This window comes from Aquarana catesbeiana, linkage group LG08 (assembly GCF_042186555.1).
Source record: "Aquarana catesbeiana isolate 2022-GZ linkage group LG08, ASM4218655v1, whole genome shotgun sequence".
Lineage (NCBI taxonomy): Eukaryota > Metazoa > Chordata > Amphibia > Anura > Ranidae > Aquarana > Aquarana catesbeiana.
The window spans coordinates 73319230-73339157 of NC_133331.1; the positions used below are offsets into that span (position 1 = coordinate 73319230).

General features: G+C 45.0%; 1 protein-coding gene across 1 annotated transcript in view; it reads right to left on the bottom strand.

Annotated features, from left to right (window-relative positions):
- The window catches only part of LOC141105841 (transient receptor potential cation channel subfamily V member 6-like), a 76131-nt gene that overhangs the window by 8304 nt on the left and 47899 nt on the right, over positions 1–19928 (bottom strand). The window contains exons 10-13 of the mRNA XM_073595972.1: positions 17298–17384; positions 15174–15250; positions 12772–12937; positions 4340–4406 (exon numbers count right to left, since the gene is read on the bottom strand). Of these exons, the coding sequence (XP_073452073.1) occupies positions 4340–4406; positions 12772–12937; positions 15174–15250; positions 17298–17384 (397 nt within the window). The remainder of the gene's footprint in view (positions 1–4339; positions 4407–12771; positions 12938–15173; positions 15251–17297; positions 17385–19928) is intronic.

The window sequence follows — 19928 nt, forward strand, 5'->3', positions numbered from 1 at the left end:
CTTGGGTCAGGCAGAGCCTATTTAAGGCCCTGGCTCCCAGATTTGCTGTGCATTTTGTGGTAGATTAAGGACAGGTACCCCACCTGGTTTGGACAGAGCTAGCTGCAGGGAAAAGTTTCTGATGCGGAGGGAAAGCAAGGGAACACAAATTCTCGGGACATCTGGCTGCTTGGGCACAAGACGGCCCGGCCTCATTCTACCCCTCTCTACAGGCGTCAGTTCGGTTGAATTCTGCTCTATACACTGTTGGAACTGTGAGTGTTCCCAGTTAGGCTGCTTTCACACTGTTATTTGTAACCTGTCTCTGCATTATTTCAATACAAGTTCTTTCATTGCACTGGGACTGAGTGTATTATTGCCACTGCACAATGCTGCCCCCCACCTTTAAACTACCCCCCCCCCACCTCAACATCCTCCCCTTCCACTCTACACCAAACTTCCAAGGATGCAAGACAAGTACTGTTAGGAGAGATCATATTCTGGGAGTGATATTGTGAAGCCCTTTAAAAGGAACCGGGCAGGACAGAATTCTACAAGTTGCCAGTGCTTGTTTTTGAGGATGCAAGCTCTGGGGCTGTCATTATTCCTTCACTATTAGCTGGTCACAGACCAGAAACAAGGATGACCATATCACATCTTGGCATTTCTTTAGCTGCATGCTTGTTTTGGGATGGAAACCACTATACATACAAAATCAGGATAAGAGCAAGGATGGTTGTCTCAGCTCAGTTACTTGCTAGCTAGAAAAACAAGGGCAAGGATATCTGCCCTGGAGCTGACACCTTTTAAAAAAAGTCAGCAATTGCAACTTCTATATTAATTTCCCTGGACAAGTTGTCTTTAAAATGATGCTGTCAGGTTAAATAAAGATTCTGCTGAAAGTTTTGGCTTGGTCGTTAGCAATTTTGTCTTGCTAAGCTAAGGTCCTCAGTTTGAATCCCAGTCAGGACACTATTTGCATGGAGTTTGCATGTTCTCCATGTGCCTGCGTTGGTTTCCTCCCACACTCCAAAGATATGTTGGTAGGTTAGTTGGCTCCTTTCCAGATTGGCCCCAGTATGTAGATTATCTCACAAAAGTGAGTACATCCTCACATTTTTATAAATATTTTATTATATCTTTTCATGTGACAAAACCAAAGAAATGACACTTTGCTACAATGTAAAGTAGTGAGTGTACAGCTTGTATAACAGTGTAAATTTGCTGTCCCCTCAAAATAACTCAACACACAGCCATTAATGTCTAAACCGCTGGCAACAAAAGTGAGTACACCCCTAAGTGAAAATGTCAAAATTGGGCCCAAAGTGTCAATATTTTGTGCGGCCACCATTATTTTCCAGCACTGCCTTAACCCTCTTGGGCATGGAGTTAACCAGAGCTCGACATCACGGAGCTGGTGGATGTTAGAGACCTTACGCTCCACCTTCCATTTGAGGATGCCCCACAGATGCTCAATAGGGTTTAGGTCTGGAGACATGCTTGGCCAGTCCATCACCTTTACCCTCAGCTTCTTTAGCAAGGCAGTGGTCGTCTTGGAGTGTGGTCGTCTTGTGTTTGGGGTTGTTATAATGTTGGAATACTGCCTTGCAGGCCCATTCTCCAAAGAGAGGGGATCATGCTTTGCTTCAGTATGTCACAGTACATGTTGGCATTCATGGCTTCCTTGACTATAGGCAAGACACACTTGTCTTTGTACTCCTCATCTGGTTGCTGCCACACACGCTGGACATCATCTGAACCAAATAAGTTTATCTTGGTCTCATCAGACCACAGGACATGGTTCCAGTAATCCATGTCCTTAGTCTGCTTGTCTTCAGCAAACTTTGCGGGCTTTTTTGTGCATCATCTTTAGAAGAGGCTTCCTTCTGGGATGACAGCCATGCAGACCAATTTGATGCAGTGTGTGGCGTATGGTCTGAACAATGACAGGCTGACCCCCCACCCCTTGAATGCTGGCAAAACTCATATGTCTATTTCCCAAAGACTTCCTCTGGATATGACGCTGAACACGTGCACTAAACTTCTTTGGTCGACCATGGCAAGGCCTGATCTGAGTGGAACCTGTCCCGGTAAACCGCTGGATAGTTTTGGTCACTGTGCTGCAGCTCAGTTTCAGGGTCTTGGCAATCTTCTTATAGCCTAGGTCTTCTTTATGTAGAGCAACATTTAATTTTTTCAGATCCTCAGAGAGTTCTTTGCAATGAGGTGCCATGTTGAACTTCAAGTGACCAGTATGAGAGAGTGAGAGCGATAACACCAAATTTAACACACCTGCTCCCCATTCACACCTGAGACCTTGTAACACTAGCGAGTCACATGAGCCCGGGGAGGGAAAATGGCTAATTGGGCCCAATTTGGGGTGTACTCACTTAGGGGTGTACTCCCTTTTGTTGCCAGCGGTTTAGACATTAATGGCTGCGTGTTGAGTTATTTTGAGAGGACAGCAAATTTACACTGTTATACAAGCTGAACACTCACTACTTTACATTGTAACTTAAGTGTTGTCACATGAAAAGATATAATAAAATATTTACAAAAATGTGAGGGGTGTACTCACTTTTGTGAGGATAGGGACCTTAGATTGTAAGCTCTCTGATGGCAGGGACTGATGTGAATTTCAGTATATACAGCATTGCATAACTTGTCAATGCTGTATAAATAAAATACCTGTAATAAATAAGTCCCCTTCGTAAAAGCAGTAGTATATTCTCCTCTCAGGCTTTTTGTGTCCCACCTCTCCTCTGTTCCACTGCTGCACCCTCAGTAGGACTCTTTGGCATTCAAAATTCCCAGGAGTGTCGGATACTGGTGTCCTCAACCTATTGCTGTGGTTCCATCACTCGACCACTATGAGTGCTGTGTCCTGTAGTGATGTAGGGGTTGGAGTATGGAACCATGATGGACACAGGTGTCTGACACCCCCAAGAGTGTAGGATGCCAAAGATTCTAAGGCCTGTTTCATACGGGCTGCAACTTGTGTAAGAGCAGTGTGAACAGCAAGCTTTGACAAAGCATTTACAGAGCTTTCAGCAAGCTTTTAACCACATCCCACTCGGTCTATAGCAGAATGACAGCCGAGCGGAGGATCAGTTATCCTGCCTGGGCATCATATGACATCCAGCAGAATAAGCCGCTCGGGCGCGCGGAGCGGAGATTGGTGGTGCGGTGTGTCGCTCTGACAAGACGCATCTCCGATCTCAGTAAAGAGCCTATGATTTAGGTGCTTTACCATGTGATCAGCTGTGACCAATTACAGCTGATCACAACAGTAACCAGGCAGTGCCGGTAATCAGGTTTCCTCAGTTAGCACTGACAGGGCTTGATTAGAAGAGAGCCGCTCAGCGGCTCTCTTGAGGGGGGTGGTCATTGCATTGATGATCAGCGCATTGATTATCAGCACAGCCCCCATTAAAGGTGCCCACCACGGATGCCAATCAGTGCCCATCACAAATGGCAATTAGTGTTCATCAGTAACACCTGTTAGTGCCTCCTCATCAGTGCTGCCTATCAGTGACACCTATTAGTGCCCATCAGTGCGACCTATCAGTGCCCATCAGTGCCGCCTATCAGTGCCCATTCGTGCCACCTATCAGTGCCCATTATTGCCGCCTATCAGAGCTTGCTATTAGTGCTCATCAGTGAAGGAGAAAACTTACTTATTTACAAAATGTTATAACAAAAAAAACTAAGAAAAACATTTTTTTGGTCTTTTTTAATTTGTTTAGCAAAAAATAAAAAAACCCAGAGATGATCAGATACCACCAAAAGAAAGCTCTATTTGTGGGGGAAAAAAGTATTATGGGTACAGTGTAGCATGTCCGCGCAATTGTCATTCAAATTGCGACAGCGCTGAAAGCTGAAAATTGGCCTGGGCAGGAAGGAGGTGAAAGTGCTCGGTAATGAGGTGGTTAAAGTACCATTCAGCTCCAGTTTGTAAGTGTTGAACACAGAACCAAATAGGAGTTTTGATTGCCACTTTAAACAAGCTGCTAGCAGGCTTCAGAACTTCTTGAAGCTTGTTAAAATCCTGCTGAAGTCTGCTAGCAGCTTGTTTAAAGTGGCAATCAACACTGTTATTTGGTTCTGTGTTCAACATTTACAAACGGGAGTCGAATGGTACTTTAAAAGCTTCAACAAAGCATGCTGAAAGCTCTGGTGCTTTGTCAAAGCTTGCTGTTCACATTGCTTTTATACAAGCTGAAGCCTGTGTAAAACAGGCCTTGTGGAGGCTGCAATGCTGGAACGAAGATAAGGTTTTATTACAGGGACCTTTCATTTGAATCTTTTTTTAGCTTGACAGGATCCCTTTAAGTCAGGATTTGTGGACCAAATTTAACACCTGTGCCGAAGCCGATAATGACCACCAGCATGAGCCAGCAGAATCTCAGGAGGTCACCAAATATGATCTGAAAAAAATAAAATACACTTGTTAGGTTTCTCCATTACAGAAACAACTGGTAAAATGAAAAAAAGACACATAAGGCCCGTACACACGATCAGAAAATCGATCGAGTGATAATATGATCGTTAGTACAGAGCTTTCGAGTATGGTTGCCACCTCATCCCTTTAAACCCGAACACATATGAATTACACAGGTTCTGTGGCTGATTAAAGTGGTAGTTAAACTCACTTGGTGCCTTATCTGCATTTAATTAGCCCCAGAACCTGAGTAATTCAAAGGTGTTCGGGTTTAAAGGGATGAGGTGGCAACTCTACTTTCGAGAGCTGATCACAACAATTCATGCAAAATTATCCGATGGGACAAACACGAAAATTTTTCTCGTACGAGTTTCGTTTAAGCAGTACAGTTGTCATCCGAAAATACAATACAAATACAATACAACATGACTTCCAAATGTTTATTCTGTCATATGAGAATTTTCAAAACTTTGGTAACCTCTTTTATTTTCGATATGAGACTAGCATGTGAAAAAAATAGACGATCATTCGATCGTGTGTACCAGGCAAAAGAAGTTGATTTTTTAAACCTGGAGATTGCAAAATCTGTTGCAGCTCTGCATGGAAGCCAATCGCCATCTAACTTCAGCTTCTTCAATTAAAGGGGAGATCCACCCAAAAGTGGAACTTACGCTCATTTGTCTCCTCCCCCCCTCCGGTGCCACATTTGGCACCCTTTGGAGGTGGGGGCGGATACCTGTACCCTATCCCCGGTTTCCGGGAGACGCGGCACATTACGTCAGCAGCTCGGCTCCCTCCTCCTCCCTCCTCCTTCCCCTGCTGCCAGGCCAGGAGGAGAGTGCAGCGGTGCCTCGTGCATGAGCAGTAGGGACCCGGCGTGAAGCTGTAATGCTTCACTGCCGGGTTCCCTTACTGGTAATGGAGATGGCAGCACCCAACAGCTGATGGAAAAATCAGCTGCAGTGTCGACATCGCTGGCCTCCAGGACAGGTAAGTGTCCGATTATTAAAAGTCAGCAGGTACAGTATTTGTAGCTGCTGGCTTTTAATTTTTGCAAGGGTGGGCAGACCTTCGCTTTAAAGTACTTTTAAAGGCACAAGGTTTTTTACAGGTAAAAAAACCTTCTGTGTGCAGTAGCCCCCACCCAGCCCTCCCTAATACTTACATGAGCCCCCTCTCGATCCAGTGATGTCCACAAGAGCATTGCCTCTCAGGGCACACACTCCTGATTGGCTATTGGCTTCCGCTGCTGTCAATCACAACCAGTAAACTAATCATGAGATGGAGGGGGTGGGGCCAAGCCGCAGCTCCGTGCGTGAATGGACACACAGAGAAGCGGCTCGGCTCGGGTGCCCCAATGGCAAGCTGCTTGCATTGGGGGCACTTGACGGGAGGGAGGAGCAAGGAGCACTGGAAAGGGACCCGAGAAGAGGAGGATCTTGGCTGCTCTGTGAAAAACTTAACTTAGTTTATTCAGCATGAAATGGAGCTTAGTTATGTAGCATGAGGTTGTATATTCTGCAATACTTACATTTTTGGTAAACTCATTCTATTAATCCAAGCTCTGCAAGTTGAGATAACATGCACTGCATTGATGCATTCACACAATTTCACAGTAACCATGAGATAAAACAAAGTTCAGGGATATTCCTTTATCCCATGGTTTTGCAAATCAATATACACTACAAACTGTATGATTGAATTGGTTTGGATATCACTGTTTTACTAACCTGACAGGTTATTATTCTAAATAGGAAACCTTCATTTTGTTTGCAAATATTAAAGATTTTAATTACCAGCAAGAATAAGTCCTTACATTAAAGAGCACCTGTCGTTTCAGATCCATCTTGGCAGTGCCTGTTAGTGGGCATCCACTCACCTGCTACTGCCACGTCCCTCACCTTGTTGTGTCACTGCCGCATTACCAGCCGTCCCATTACAGTGAATGGGACTATCGGTGAGTCAACAGCGGGTCAGAGGAGGAGCTGCTGCGGAAAAGAGATGACAGTTGCTCTTTAAAAATTATGATTTAAACAGAGTTGATTTAAATTAAGCATTTTTACTAGTGATTTAAATCAAATCCACCCTGCCCCTAACTAAAATCTAGCGGAACCAATTGCCTTCAGAAGTCACCTAATTAGTAAACAGAGTCCACCTGTGTGTAATTTAATCTCAGTATAAATACAACTGTTCTGTGAAGCCCTCAGTGGTTTGTTAGAGAACCTTAGTGAATAAACAGCATCATGAAGGCAAAGGAACACACCAGACGGGTCAGGGATAAAGTTGTGGAGAAGTTTAAAGCAGGGTTAGGTTCTAAAAAAATATCCCAAACTTTGAACATCTAACAGAGGACAGTTCAATCCATCATCTGAAAATGGAAAGAGTATGGCACAACTGCAAACCTACCAAGACATGGCCGTCCACCTAAACTGACAGGAAGGACAAGGAGAGCATTAATCAGAGAAGCAGCCAAGAGGCCCATGGTAACTCTGGAGGAGCTGCAGAGATCTACAGCTCAGGTGGGAGAATCTGTCCACAGGACAACTATTAGTCGTACACTCCACAAATCTGGCCTTTATGGAAGAGTGGCAAGAAGAAAGTCATTGTTAAAAGAAAGTCATAAGAAGTCCTGTTTGCAGTTTGTGAGAATCCATGTGGGGGACACAGCAAACATGTGGAAGAAGGTCCTCTGGTGAGATGAAACCAAAATTGAACTTTTTGGCCCAAATGCAAAATGCTATGTGTGGCAGAAAATTAACACTGCACATCATGCTAAACACACCACCCCCACCATGAAACATGGTGGTGGCAGCATCATGTTGTGGGGATGCTTTTCTTCAGCAGGGACGGGGAAGCTGGTCAGAGTTTATGGGAAAATGGATGTAGCCAAATACAGGGCAGTTTTAGAAGCAAAGAAGGAAAAGAAAGGCTTGTGGCCTGTTGCATGAATCATTGAAACAAAGAGTTTATTATAAACAAAATGGGTGTATACAAGGAGATACTACGTATTTGTACACATGAATAAAAGCAATGTTAGACACATGGTAGATTGATATGTGATATTATCCACGCAAGGGATACTCGAATGACTGACTAACGCGCTTCGAGGATTTTCCTCTTCATCAGAGCCTTACAGAGCCAAATCTAGTCTATATTTAAATGTATAAAAATAGATAGAGGAAGCTCGATGGGTAGTGTAACACTACATAGGTGGTATAGTGTTGCGGGCGAATTCTCTTTCGCAGTAGGGGTTTTCCTTCCATATCTCAGCACTCTCAGCACCGTAGGGATGGTGTATAGATGTAGGGCTGTCTGTTAGTTGTTGGTGGTGGTCTTGGAACCCCGGTGGTTGGTTCCGGTATTGCAGCCAAAGATCTATGGGTGGGTATCCAAGTTATTGCTGAGCTATGCCGAGCAATTCACCTGCGATGTGGCTGTGTATTGTCTCCTACCAGGCTAAAGCTGTATTGTGCTTCTGGATGCTAGGTAGAGTGGGAGTGAGCGGCTGCGCAGTGTGGCCGTGTGACCCTGATACAGGAAGTGCTCCTTCATGGCAGCCATCAAAAGGGCCTTGTCAACTGTAAGGCTCATACACAAAAATAAACGTGCAGTAGTGCGCTCACCACAGGCATGTCCACTGCAGATACTGGTGTCTAGTGGACTATTCAAAATTGGGCCCAGCATGAGACCATTGATGAATGGTCTTTCAGCTTGAGTTCCTGTAATTTTTTATCCTGAACCTGTCTGACCCTGTTATAGACCTGCTTCTGGATTACTCTTGCCTATGTTTGCTGCCTATCTTTGTTGCCTTCCATCCAAGATTTTGCCTACAGATTCTGCATATTGCTGCCAGTATGTCGCAAAGCGGTCCTCACACCTTGATCCTGCTCATGATTAGGTGCCTTTCTTTTTGATACCAGAGCTCTGATGTTCAAGTCTTCAGTTCCAGCTTCCTGGCACTGGCACCCTTCCATTGTCCTTGCAGCCCCTATCCCAATGTTCAGAGGTGCTCAGCCAGGAATTGTGTGATGGGCCACCCTCGTCACCTCAGGCTCCTCATACAGATACATGACATACCCACTCTACTGCTATTCCATAATGGCTGTTGGATTTCCCTTCACTTCCTGTGCAGGTGACAAAAGTCTGTGTGATACATGGTAAGGGTGAGTTTTATCAAGCAGAAAAAGCGAGTAGCAGCACTCTCACAAGAGAACACACCCTGGATTAAGTAGTGGAATCCATATATGGGTGCTCTGGCTCCAAAGTGTTCTCCGTCCACTGAATACAATATGAAATGAATGGAAAGAGGCGGCAACTCCAAAATCCTTTAGAAGACTTTATTCATGGCATATCAGTGACTTAAAAAAGTAAGGTTACGCGTTTTGGCACATGGCCATGTTCACAGCATGGGTGAATTTCTTCAAAGGGGACACAGAGAATGGTAAAAAACCTCAGAAGATCTAATTATTTTCACTTCGCTATCTAAAACTGAAAATAGTAAAGGTGTCCTTCAAAACCAACATTAACCAATCAGGGACCAAGCCTATTTCTGACATTTGTTGTTTACAAGTTAAAATCAGTATTTTTAGCTAGAAAATTACTTAGAACCCCCAAACATATATATATATATATATATATATATATATATATATATATATATATATATATATATATATATTTTTTTAGCAGAGACCCTAGAAAATAAAATGGAGATCGTTGCAATACTTCATGTTACACCGTATTTGCTTACAAACACAATTTCTGGGGGGAAAAAATACACTTTTTTATTAAAAAATAAGAAAACAGTAAAGTTAGCCCAATTTTTTTGTATAATGTGAAAGGTTATGTTACACTGAGTAAATTGATACCTAATATGTCATGCTTTACAATTGCGCACGCTCGTGGAATGGCGACAAACTACGGTACCTAAAAAGTGCAGAGGGATAGCACACTTTATTTTTTATTTTTACACTGTCCCTTTAAAAACAATTTTTTTCATCACTTTTTTTTTTCCTATTCCTATTGTAAACATTCCTTGTAATAGAAATAAGCAGGACAGGGCCTCTTTATTGCAAGATCTGGGGTCAAAAAGACCTCACATCTCACATTTACACTTAAAAGCAAAAAAAAATGTAAAAATGTCATTTTACATTTACCTAAAAAAAAATGGGCCGTTTAGGGGCTGTTGTCTGACAATGCTCGTGTCCTCCAAGGGCATAGAGTTGAGTGGGGGCCATATTCTCCTTTACCGATGGCTCCGGTGGGCGGGGAAATGCCCGGAAAGCGGCGGGCACGTCAAAATAATGACTTATATATACAGTGGGCGGTTAACTTCTCATTTTTGTCTAAGGGTTCGCAGAGCCAAGATATACTCAGGAGTGTCCTCAAATCTCCCGTTTAGAGAAATACAGGGAAATGGGGGATTTTTTGCGTCCTGACAATATAATCACAAAAAAAAAGTAGATAAAAATCACTCCTGCCCCCTGCTGTCCAGCGGTCTTCTGCGGTGGACTGTTCCTGACGTCATCACGCCCATAGACCAGCCCTGGACGTGAAGACATCAGGAACAGTCCACTGCCAGATGTGGGGGAGTGCAGTTTTCTGGAGGAGCGCAGGATAAATTGAGTATAGGTGTTCACCACTAGACAAAGTGAGCAGTTAAGCCATGCATTGCAGGAACAGCCCCACTGCATGGAAAAAAAAAAAAAAAAAACATTCGTTCATTGACAGACACAGCCTTCTTTATTCAGAATGGTAGGGTTATATCATCTCCGCAGGAATAGGACTAGGCAGAACAAAAAAAAAAAAAACAACCCCTGGCTATGCCCATGGGCTGTCCTCCGTCAGTATATAACCCCCTCCCTGCTATAGGTATTCATTCTTTTTCTGCCTAGTCAGGAGTAAGGACCTAGTTCCATGCTGGGATCTCTAGTCCTGGGAATTTTTTTGTTGTTTGTTATTTTCTCTTTTTCCTGGATTTTTTCCGCTGAGATCTACAATCAACTCCCGGGCTGGGTGACGGGCTGAACGCTTGATCCAGTGGTCACCCCAGTCTGGCCAGCGAGCACGCGCAGACCACATCTACATGCCAGGTCGGCTCGCAGGGCCAGCCCCACTGGACAGGGGCTGGCCCTGCGAGTTAAACGTCTCGCGAGGTCGCATACGACCGGGTCTCGGCCTGTGTCGCAGCATTCCTCATGGCCGACAGCCCCCCCACTTCGGTGGCGAGGATGATCTGACTGGGAGCGTTACCCGTGCTTTCCGCTGGAGAGGTAAGTAAGGGGTCCCCTCCTCTCCTTCCCCGGGTGGTGTGGGGCATGGGTACTCCCTGGGGTGGTTGGTCCCTCCGGGGTTCTCCTCCACCCCCCTTCCACCCCCCCATCCCGAGTGAGGGCCAGGCTCCCGGCCTACGGGCTTTGGGAAATGGTTTCCCTTTTCCACCTTTGGGTTGTTACTGGGGGGGCATCTAGGGTTGGGCCTGGGAGGTGAGTGGTTGCCTTAAATTAGGCCACGGCTTTGCGGCCTACCAGCTGGGGGGCCGCGGCTTTGCGGCCCACCGCACTCGCGGCCGAAAATTCAGGCCGCGGCTTTGCGGCTGGCGGCCGAAAATTTAGGCCGCGGCTTTGCGGCCCACCGCACTTGCGGGCAGCGGCTTTTGCAGCCTACTGGGCCGCGTTTTTATGTACCTATTGGGCCGTGGCTTCTGGGCCTCCTGGATCAGCGTCCCTGTGAGGGGCCCCAGTCTGTGCCCCTGTGGGGGCCCTGGTATAAGCCCCTTGTGAGGATACATTTTGGCCTACATTAATAAAGAAATTCATTTTTTTTCATTTTTTATTGGATATATTTTATAGCAGAAATTAAAAAAATATATATAATATATATATATATATATATATATATATATATATATATTTATATTTATTTTTTGTAAATTGACGGTCGTTTTTTGTTTCTAACACATAAAAACGCAGCAGTGATCAAATATCACCAAAAGAAATCTCTATGTGGGGAAAAAAAAGACATCAATTTTATTTGGGTACAGCTGTGGTCACAAAGGTTCTCTAACAAACCTCTGAGGGCTTCACAGAACAGCTGTATTTATATTCAGATTCAATTACACACAGATGGACTCTATTTACCAATTAGGTGACCTCTGAAGGCGATTGGTTCCAATAGATTTTAGTTCGGGGTACCTGAGTAAAGGGGGCCGAATACAAATGTACGCCACACTTTTCATTGATGCTATGGGGAAGGCTTTTGCCGAAACATGTTGGCGTTTTGATGTCGCACTGCTGTCTGTGCTCAATAAAGATTTAAGAAGAAGCAAATGAGTTGCCGCCATTCTTTTTGCAATACTACAGTTTTCAGATATTTATTTTTAAAACATTTTGAAAACCATTTATCATTTTCCTTCCACTTCACAATTTATGTGTCACTTTGTGTTGGTCTATCACATAAAATCCCAATAAAAAACATTTATGTTTTGGATGTAGTATGACAAAATGTGGAAAATGTCAAGGGGGTATGAATACTTTTTCAAGGCACTGTATTTATATTTTGAGACTTTAGGCTTACATTTACCCCTGATGAAAAGTGATAGTCAAAACGCATCGGACAGCTTCAATATACAAGAGTAACAGGATTGCTGTACTTGAACTCATTGGGGGGAGAACCTCTTTGGGGGTTTCTTTTTTTTGTACGGTCTATGCCTAGAGAATATATATTGATGTACAATGTATGATTTTAATCATTGCAATAAGGGTCGGTTCACACATGGGCAACATGACTTTAACGCGACTTTGTACCGCGACTTCAACGCGGCTTCAGCGCGACTTTGGCACGACTTCGGCAAATTACGAGGCGACTTCAAGTCGCCTCCATGACGGGCGACTTCGCTGGCGGCCCCCCCCACCGTACCAGGCCGCATGCCCTCAACATGGGGGGTGCTTTGGGGCATGGGGGGCGCATGAAACCCGTCAAATCAATGGGTTTAATTCTGCCTTATGATTTACTGCTGTTCAGGGGCTCTGGGCTTCAGCAAAATGGCAGCCTCCAGCAAGAAGAAACAGGAGCAATGCTGAAGACAATTTACAGCACATTTTTCAATATTGTGGATTGTATGTTGCTTGCTAATGAACATTATTTTTTATAAAAGTTGTTATAGGTAAAGTTCCACTTTAAACATGTCAGTGCCCCTTTTCTATAGGCAATGATCAATTCCAGGTCAACAACTAGAAGCGGAGGAGTCTAGCCCTGGCATACGCTATATTTTTTTTATTTGCTATTTTTTCCCTAGCAAGTTACCATTAAAGTCCCACTCACCCATGATAACTTTTGAAGGGGGTGCTTACCTTGCGAACCATGATAGTGAAGGGTCCCAACATCTCAAACCCTCGAGCGAAGTACAAAACATACCACCATCCGGACACCAGAGCCAGAGACATGGGAATCACCTCTCCGCCTGAGCTGGTGAGTCTCAGGGCGAGCGTTAGGAGCACCGAGAAACTGAAGAAAACCCTATAATGGCAGAATAATTGAGCAAACACAATAGGAATTATGTAATAGGTCAGCAAAATAGGAAGCTTTTTAATGCACCAGGCAAAAAAATAAATTGGTGTCCCGACACTTTAAAATAACAAAAAGCTGCAATACTCCTCTTTGCTGGCGTGGCACCTGCAGTAAATTCTTTCTGCCACTAGATGTCCTCAGTCTTCCTGGGATGAACGATGCCTAGTGGGAAAGGATTAGAACCGCTGTTGGGTTTTAATTGATTTGTTAGGACTCGTTTAGACATGCGGTGTCCTCTGAAGAGCGATACGTGTTGCACCGCTTGTCAGAGGGCACTTGACAGCTGGTGAGGAGGTCTGATTTAACCCTTTGTTTGATCCAATTGATTTAGCATGTCACCAGATTTAATTCTTATGCCCCGTACACACGGTCAGATTTTCCGACGGAAAATGTGTGATAGGACCTTGTTGACGGAAATTCCGACCGTGTGTAGGCTCCATCACACATTTTCCATCGGAATTTCCGACACACAAAGTTTGAGAGAAGGCTATAAAATTTTCCGACAACAAAATCCGTTGTCGGAAATTCTGATCGTGTGTACATGCGCAGTTCAGTGAACATTTATGGCCCTAATCGGCCCCCGATCCGTGCCAAGGTTAGGTTACATCATCGTGGCCTGGCCTATCAAGTGGCCAAAGGCACAGGAACTGGAAGGAAGACCGGGCGAAGATGGAAGCACCAGGGGCCCACCGGATCGGTCCCAGTGCTGTGCTGGAGGACACCATATGACAGGTAAGTCTGCCATAATGTACTAATATGCTGTGCATGCTAGTACATTATGGCATAACCCACCTGGGGGGCCTTAGAAAATTTTTTATAGCAGACTTTACTTCTGCTTTAATTGCCGAGCTACAGTGCCGCATTTGCGTACATTGCATACAGTTACGGGTCGGTTGTGGTGCAGCCCCATAGACCTGTATGGTGTCCATAACGCCTGCTATGGTTGCGGTACTGTAGCTCAGCATTTAAAGAGTTAAATCTGTGAACCTCCTCACCAGCTGTTAAACTCCCTCTGACAAGTGGTGCAACACGGATCGCTCTTTAGAGGACACCGCATGTTTGAACGAGTCCCAACGGATGAATAAAAACCCAACAGTGGTTCTAATCCCTTCCCACTAGGCATCATTCATCCCGGGAAGACTGAGGACATCTAGTGGCAGAAAGAAATTACTGCAGAGGGCAGTGCCAGTGAGTAATTTTTGCATGTGTACAACTATGAGCATGCCAGCGTAATCGGGGGGGGGGGATCTATCCAAAATCAAACAAAGCTAAACTTCAGCCAAGCTGAAATTTCCAGAGTTTTCTTTTAACTGTCAAGATATCTGTGATTTATATACCTAAAACCTTGTTCTAGAGCCAGAAAGGTGACACCACTTTATCTGATATAGTTATGGAATGCAGAGGCATCACCTCCCTATCCCCACTTTATGACTAGAATAAAAACAGCAATATAGTAAAACTGAAGTCTAATCTGCTTGTATTTCTACCCCCCCCCCCAGCAACAATTGATCCCCCAGCAATAATAGGTCCCCCCCCCAGCAACAATTGATCCCCCCAGCAATAATAGGTCCCCCCCAGCAACAATTGATCCCCTCAGTATTAATAGGTCCCCCACAGCAACACTAGACCCACCCCAGCAACAATAGACCCCAGCCCAACAACGATATTAATCCCCCTAGCAACAGTATATCCCTCAGCAATAATATTACACCCCCCCAGCAACACTAGACCCACCCCAGTAACAATAGACCCCACCCTAGCAAAGATATATATCCCCTTAACAACAATAAATCCCCCAGCAACACTAGACCAATCCCAGCAACAATAGATCCCCCACACAACATTATACCCCCCCCTTATTGCAAAATACCATTCCAGCAACAATAGACCCACCCCCTGCAGCAATAGACCCCCGGTAACAACAGATTTACCACCAGCCAGCAACAATAGACCCCTCGCTCAACAATTGATCCCCCCAGAAACAATAGACCCTCACACAGAAATAGACTCCTGCCAGCATCAATAGACCCTCCAGCATACCCCATACCCCCTGCCATTTACATCCATTCTGTGCTGGAGGTGCCAGAGCTGTGTTCCCCCCACGTTCCCGCTGAAAAAAATCCCTGGTTCTGATGATAACAAGTTAAACATAAAAGCAGTATGGCTTCAACTCCACTCCACTCACAGGATAAAGTGAAAAAGTCCTCCGGAAACATTGTCTTGGAGTAAGGAGATGATTGGGGTGCTCATCAGGACCGAGATCTGTGGAGCATCAACAACATGACAACATCAACAACATTACCAATCTTTGTAGAACACAGAAATCATATTGATTGTGCCGAGTCGACCTTATTTTAGCTATTAGGTCTGTAAACACTATGGAGGCTTTCCCTAACTTCCTGTCTCCTAAAACGTCCCCAGTAGGGGGTGTAACTACAGATCATGTAGTCCCATAGCACCCCGGGTGCCAACCTATTTTCCTACCCCTCTCTCTTTGATTGCTAGGATGCTGGCATGATTGCTAATTACTCTGTTGTCTGGCCACCAGCATCCTAGCAACCAAAGATGCTGTGCATCATTGGTTGCCAGGTCACTGGTGGCTGGGCTGCACAGCATCATCGGTTGCTAGGTGGCAGTTGGGCTGTACAATGTTGATGGTTGTTATGGTGCAGGTGCCTGCCAGAACCAAAACAGCCTATGGTGCTGTGTATCAGTTCCCTGCATCCTAGCACCCAGCTCAGTAAGGCCAGATATTCCATTGCGGGAGTGAGCATTCCTGCTTGCGATTCTGAATGTGCGATTTACACTCACATGCCATGCATAGGACAGGCAAATCACCTCAATGGTCTGCCCTATGCGCATTTGTTGCCCAAAAGGAGCTCCTGCTCCTTTTTGGGCAACAACCTTATCACAATATTTGAATGACCATTTTGCCTTAATTCTATCACTCGACAATCATTGTGGAATCGCACCGTGTTTGGGGTGCCATTAAGAATAACAGCACCCAAACACATTTTGTGCATTTTGCCGTGATTTCAAACTGCCTAATGTGGACTGATAGACCCCAGATTTCTCCAAAAAGAGGACCTGTCACGGCCCCAGCTATAACAAGGTATGCTGGAGAGAAAGAGGAGAAAATCCCTCATGCCGCACATCCACATAGGTGTTCAGTAGTGAATTGACCTCAGCCTGGGCTCCCACCAGGCCACACCCCCAACGCGCTTCGCTCCGCCCCTTGAAGCTATATCATGTCATGCTGTTCATCCCTTGTAATAGTATTAGGCCCCATGATCGGCCCGCAAAGATCCGCCTATCTGTTTTTCAAGCGGATCTGAGCGGGCCACCCATTGACTTGTATGGGCAGGCAGATGTCAACGGAGATCTGTCCACTGACACCCACCTGCCATCTGATCCAACAAGATCCGCTGAAAAACAGACGGATGGCGATACGCAGCCCAAGACCTCCTCTGTAACTATAACTGGTCATGACGTCGCTACTGGCCTCCGAGGGTCATAGAGATGACCAGGAACCATCGGCTCTATGGTAAACTGCCGCTGCCGGCAGGATTCATTCTCCGGCTCCCCAATCGCAGGCGAGCACGGAAAAGCATCAGTGGGTGGTGGGTGGGGGGGGGATGTCCCTTTCGCCGCCTTTAAAAGCAATCAAGCAGGGGCTAAACATCCACTATGATGGCTTTTACATTGCAGGGAATCGCCGGCTGGAAAAAAAAGTTATGATATTTGCGCATCGATTTTTAACCACTTCCCCTGGGTTGAGGTCATATGATGTTGGGAGGACTTTGAGTGGAGATATTTAGATGATGGTTGCATCTACAGGCATCATCCAGATATCTCCACTCAAAGTCCCTGATGATATATGACCTCAACACAGGGGAAGTGGTTAAAAATGGATGCACAAATATTAAACTTGCAACAACCACCATTTTATTCTCTATGGCCTTTGCTTTCAAAAATATAAAATGTTTAGGAGTTCTGAGTAATTTTCTAGCAAATGCTGATTTTTACATGTAATTGAGGGGCCCCTTCCACCCCCAGGCCCCATAGCAGCTGCATGGACTGCTATGGCTATTGTTACATCACTGGTCAGCAGGACAGGAAGTTAGGGTACACCTTCTTATTGGAGCCTTAGTAAACATCTGCCAGGGGTTCTAAACCTTTCTCATTCCACCCACAAATTTTTGTTTAATTGTTGCTATTGTGTCCATTTTTTCCACTGAGCCAGTCTATTGTGAGCCTATCAATGGTTATGCTGTGCATTGTCTATGCAGATTATCTTATGTATGATTACCTCTACAAGTAACATCGCCAGCGCTCCAACCACTGAGATAATCTCCCCCACTAGTCGCATCTCATCCCCCGGCGTGTTATATGAGTCCTGGAATGATATCTCAGTAAACGGCAGTGGTTCAAGGTCAGAATAACATTTTCATAAGTATATTCTGGGTCCAAAAAAGGCATCGATGAAACTAGTTTACAACATTGACACAAATGAAATATACATTTAGCAGATTGAGGAGGGAGGGGGAGGAAGCATTGTTTTGATTCAATCACATGTGTAAATTGTGCTTGAGCAATTGAGCTCTATAAAAAGCAAGTTTTTTTTCTCAAGGAGGAATGGGAAATCTGGGAACAGAAGACTACAGTAAATCGCCACGATTTCCCTAACTATAAAAAAAAATAATATATACAGTATATATACAGTATCTCACAAAAGTGAGTACACCCCTCACATTTTTTTGGTAAATATGTTATTATATCTTTTCATGTGACAACACTGAAGAATTATTTCGGAATTATGCTATGGTGCTGCTATCTGTTTTTATGAGACCACAGTATCATCTTTGGGATCTCTGAGTGAGGATGATTGGGCGGTAGATAACACAGACGAAACGATCAGCGAGACAAGCCAATCATTCCCTGATGTCCTGACACACCTAACCCATAATCATCCAGCAGCGTAACTAACAGCCTATGAGGAGGATTGCTGAGACCATCCATCCAGGCTCTTTACTTGCCAAGGTCTGGTAAGTGTACACTTCATAGGGAGAGAGATTCGCTAATAGAGTGAGAGCGGGTGCCAGAGCTTACTGCACAGCGGAGCACCATTCTTTGGATCCCTCCTGTGGAACTGTTTTATCTATTTATTTATCACCAGCACTGCATTTATCTGCAAGTTACATCAACTAGGAAGATGTAGGAGCGCTGTTCGTTTCTGTCACTCACACAGCCATTAATGTCTAAACCGCTGGCAACAAAATTGAGTAGTGAAAATCTCAAAGTTGGGCCCAATTAGCTATTTTCCCTCCCCGGGGTCATATGACTCTTTAGTGTTACAAGGTCTCTAGTGTGAATGGGGAGCAGGTGTGTTAAATTTGGTGTTATCGCTCTCACTCTCTCATATTGGTCACTGGAAGTTCAACATGGCACCTCATGGCAAAGAACTCTCTGAGGAGCTGAAAAAAAGAATTGTTGCTCTACATAAAGATGGCCTAGGCTATAAGAAGTTAGCCAAGACCCTAAACTGCAGCACGGTGGCCAAGACCATACAGTGGTTTAACAGGACAGGTTCCACTCAGAACAGGCCTCGCCATGGTCGACCAAAGAAGTTGAGTGCACTGCTCAGCGTCATATCCAGAGGTTGTCTTTGGGAAATAGTCCTGCCAGCATTGCTGCAGAGGTTGAAGAGGTGGGGGGTCAGCCTGTCAGTGCTCAGATCATACGCCGTACACTGCATCAAATTGGTCTGCATGGCTGTCGTCCCAGAAGGAAGCCTCTTCTAAAGATGATGCACAAGAAAGCCCGCAAACAGTTTGCTAAAGACAAGCAGACTAAGGACACGGATTACTGGAAACATGTCCTGTGGTCTAATGAGACTAAGATAAACGTATTTTGTTCAGATGGTGTCAAGCGTGTTTGACGGCAACCAGGTGAGGAGTACAAAGACAAGTGTGTCTTGCCTACAGTCAAGCATGGTGGTGGGAGTGTCATGGTCTGGGGCTGCATAAGTGCTTCAGGCACTGGGGAGCTACAGTTCATTGAGGGAACCATGAATGCCAACATGTACTGTGACATACTGAAGCAGAGCATGATCCCCTCCCTTCGAAGAATGTCTCCAGACCTAAACCCTATAGAGCATCTGTGGGGCATCCTCAAATGGAATGTGGAGGAGCGCAAGCTCGGAGCACTAGCTCCGTGATGATGTCATGGAGGAGTGAAAGAGGACTCCAGTGGCAACCTGTGAAGCTCTGGTGAACTCCATGCCCAAGAGTGTTAAAGGGGTTGTAAAGGTAAAAGTTTTTTCACCTTAATGCATTAAAGTGAAAAAACATCTGACAATACCGGCCTCCCCAGCCCCCCCGTTTTACTTACCTGACCCCTCGAAAGTCCCGCGCTCGCCCCCTACATCCTTTTCGACGCTCAGCTTGGCCGTTAATTGGTTACAGTGTATGGATTGAAAGCAGCGCAGCCATTGGCTCGCGCTGCTGTCAATCACATCCAATGACACGGCGCGCTGGGGGGCGGGGCCGAGTGATACAGTGAGCGGCTATGGTGGCCAGCGGTATCACGGGAGCGCGCCCGCAAGCACTCAACACTATGCGAGGGAGCTCACATGAAAGTGTTGGGTCCTTGCAGGGGGGGAGCCGAGACAGCCGCCGAGGGACCCCAGAAGACCAGGTTCGGGACCACGCTGTGCAAAACAAGCTGCACAGTGGAGGTAAGTATAACATGTTTGTTATTAAAAAATAAATAAATAAATAACTTTAGTGATCCTTTAAGGTAGTGCTGGAAAATAATGGTGGCCACACAAAATATTGACACTTTGGGCAAAATTTGGACATTATGGTCAGAAAAAAAAAAAAATTATATATATATATATATATATATATATATATATATATATATATAGATAGATAGATAG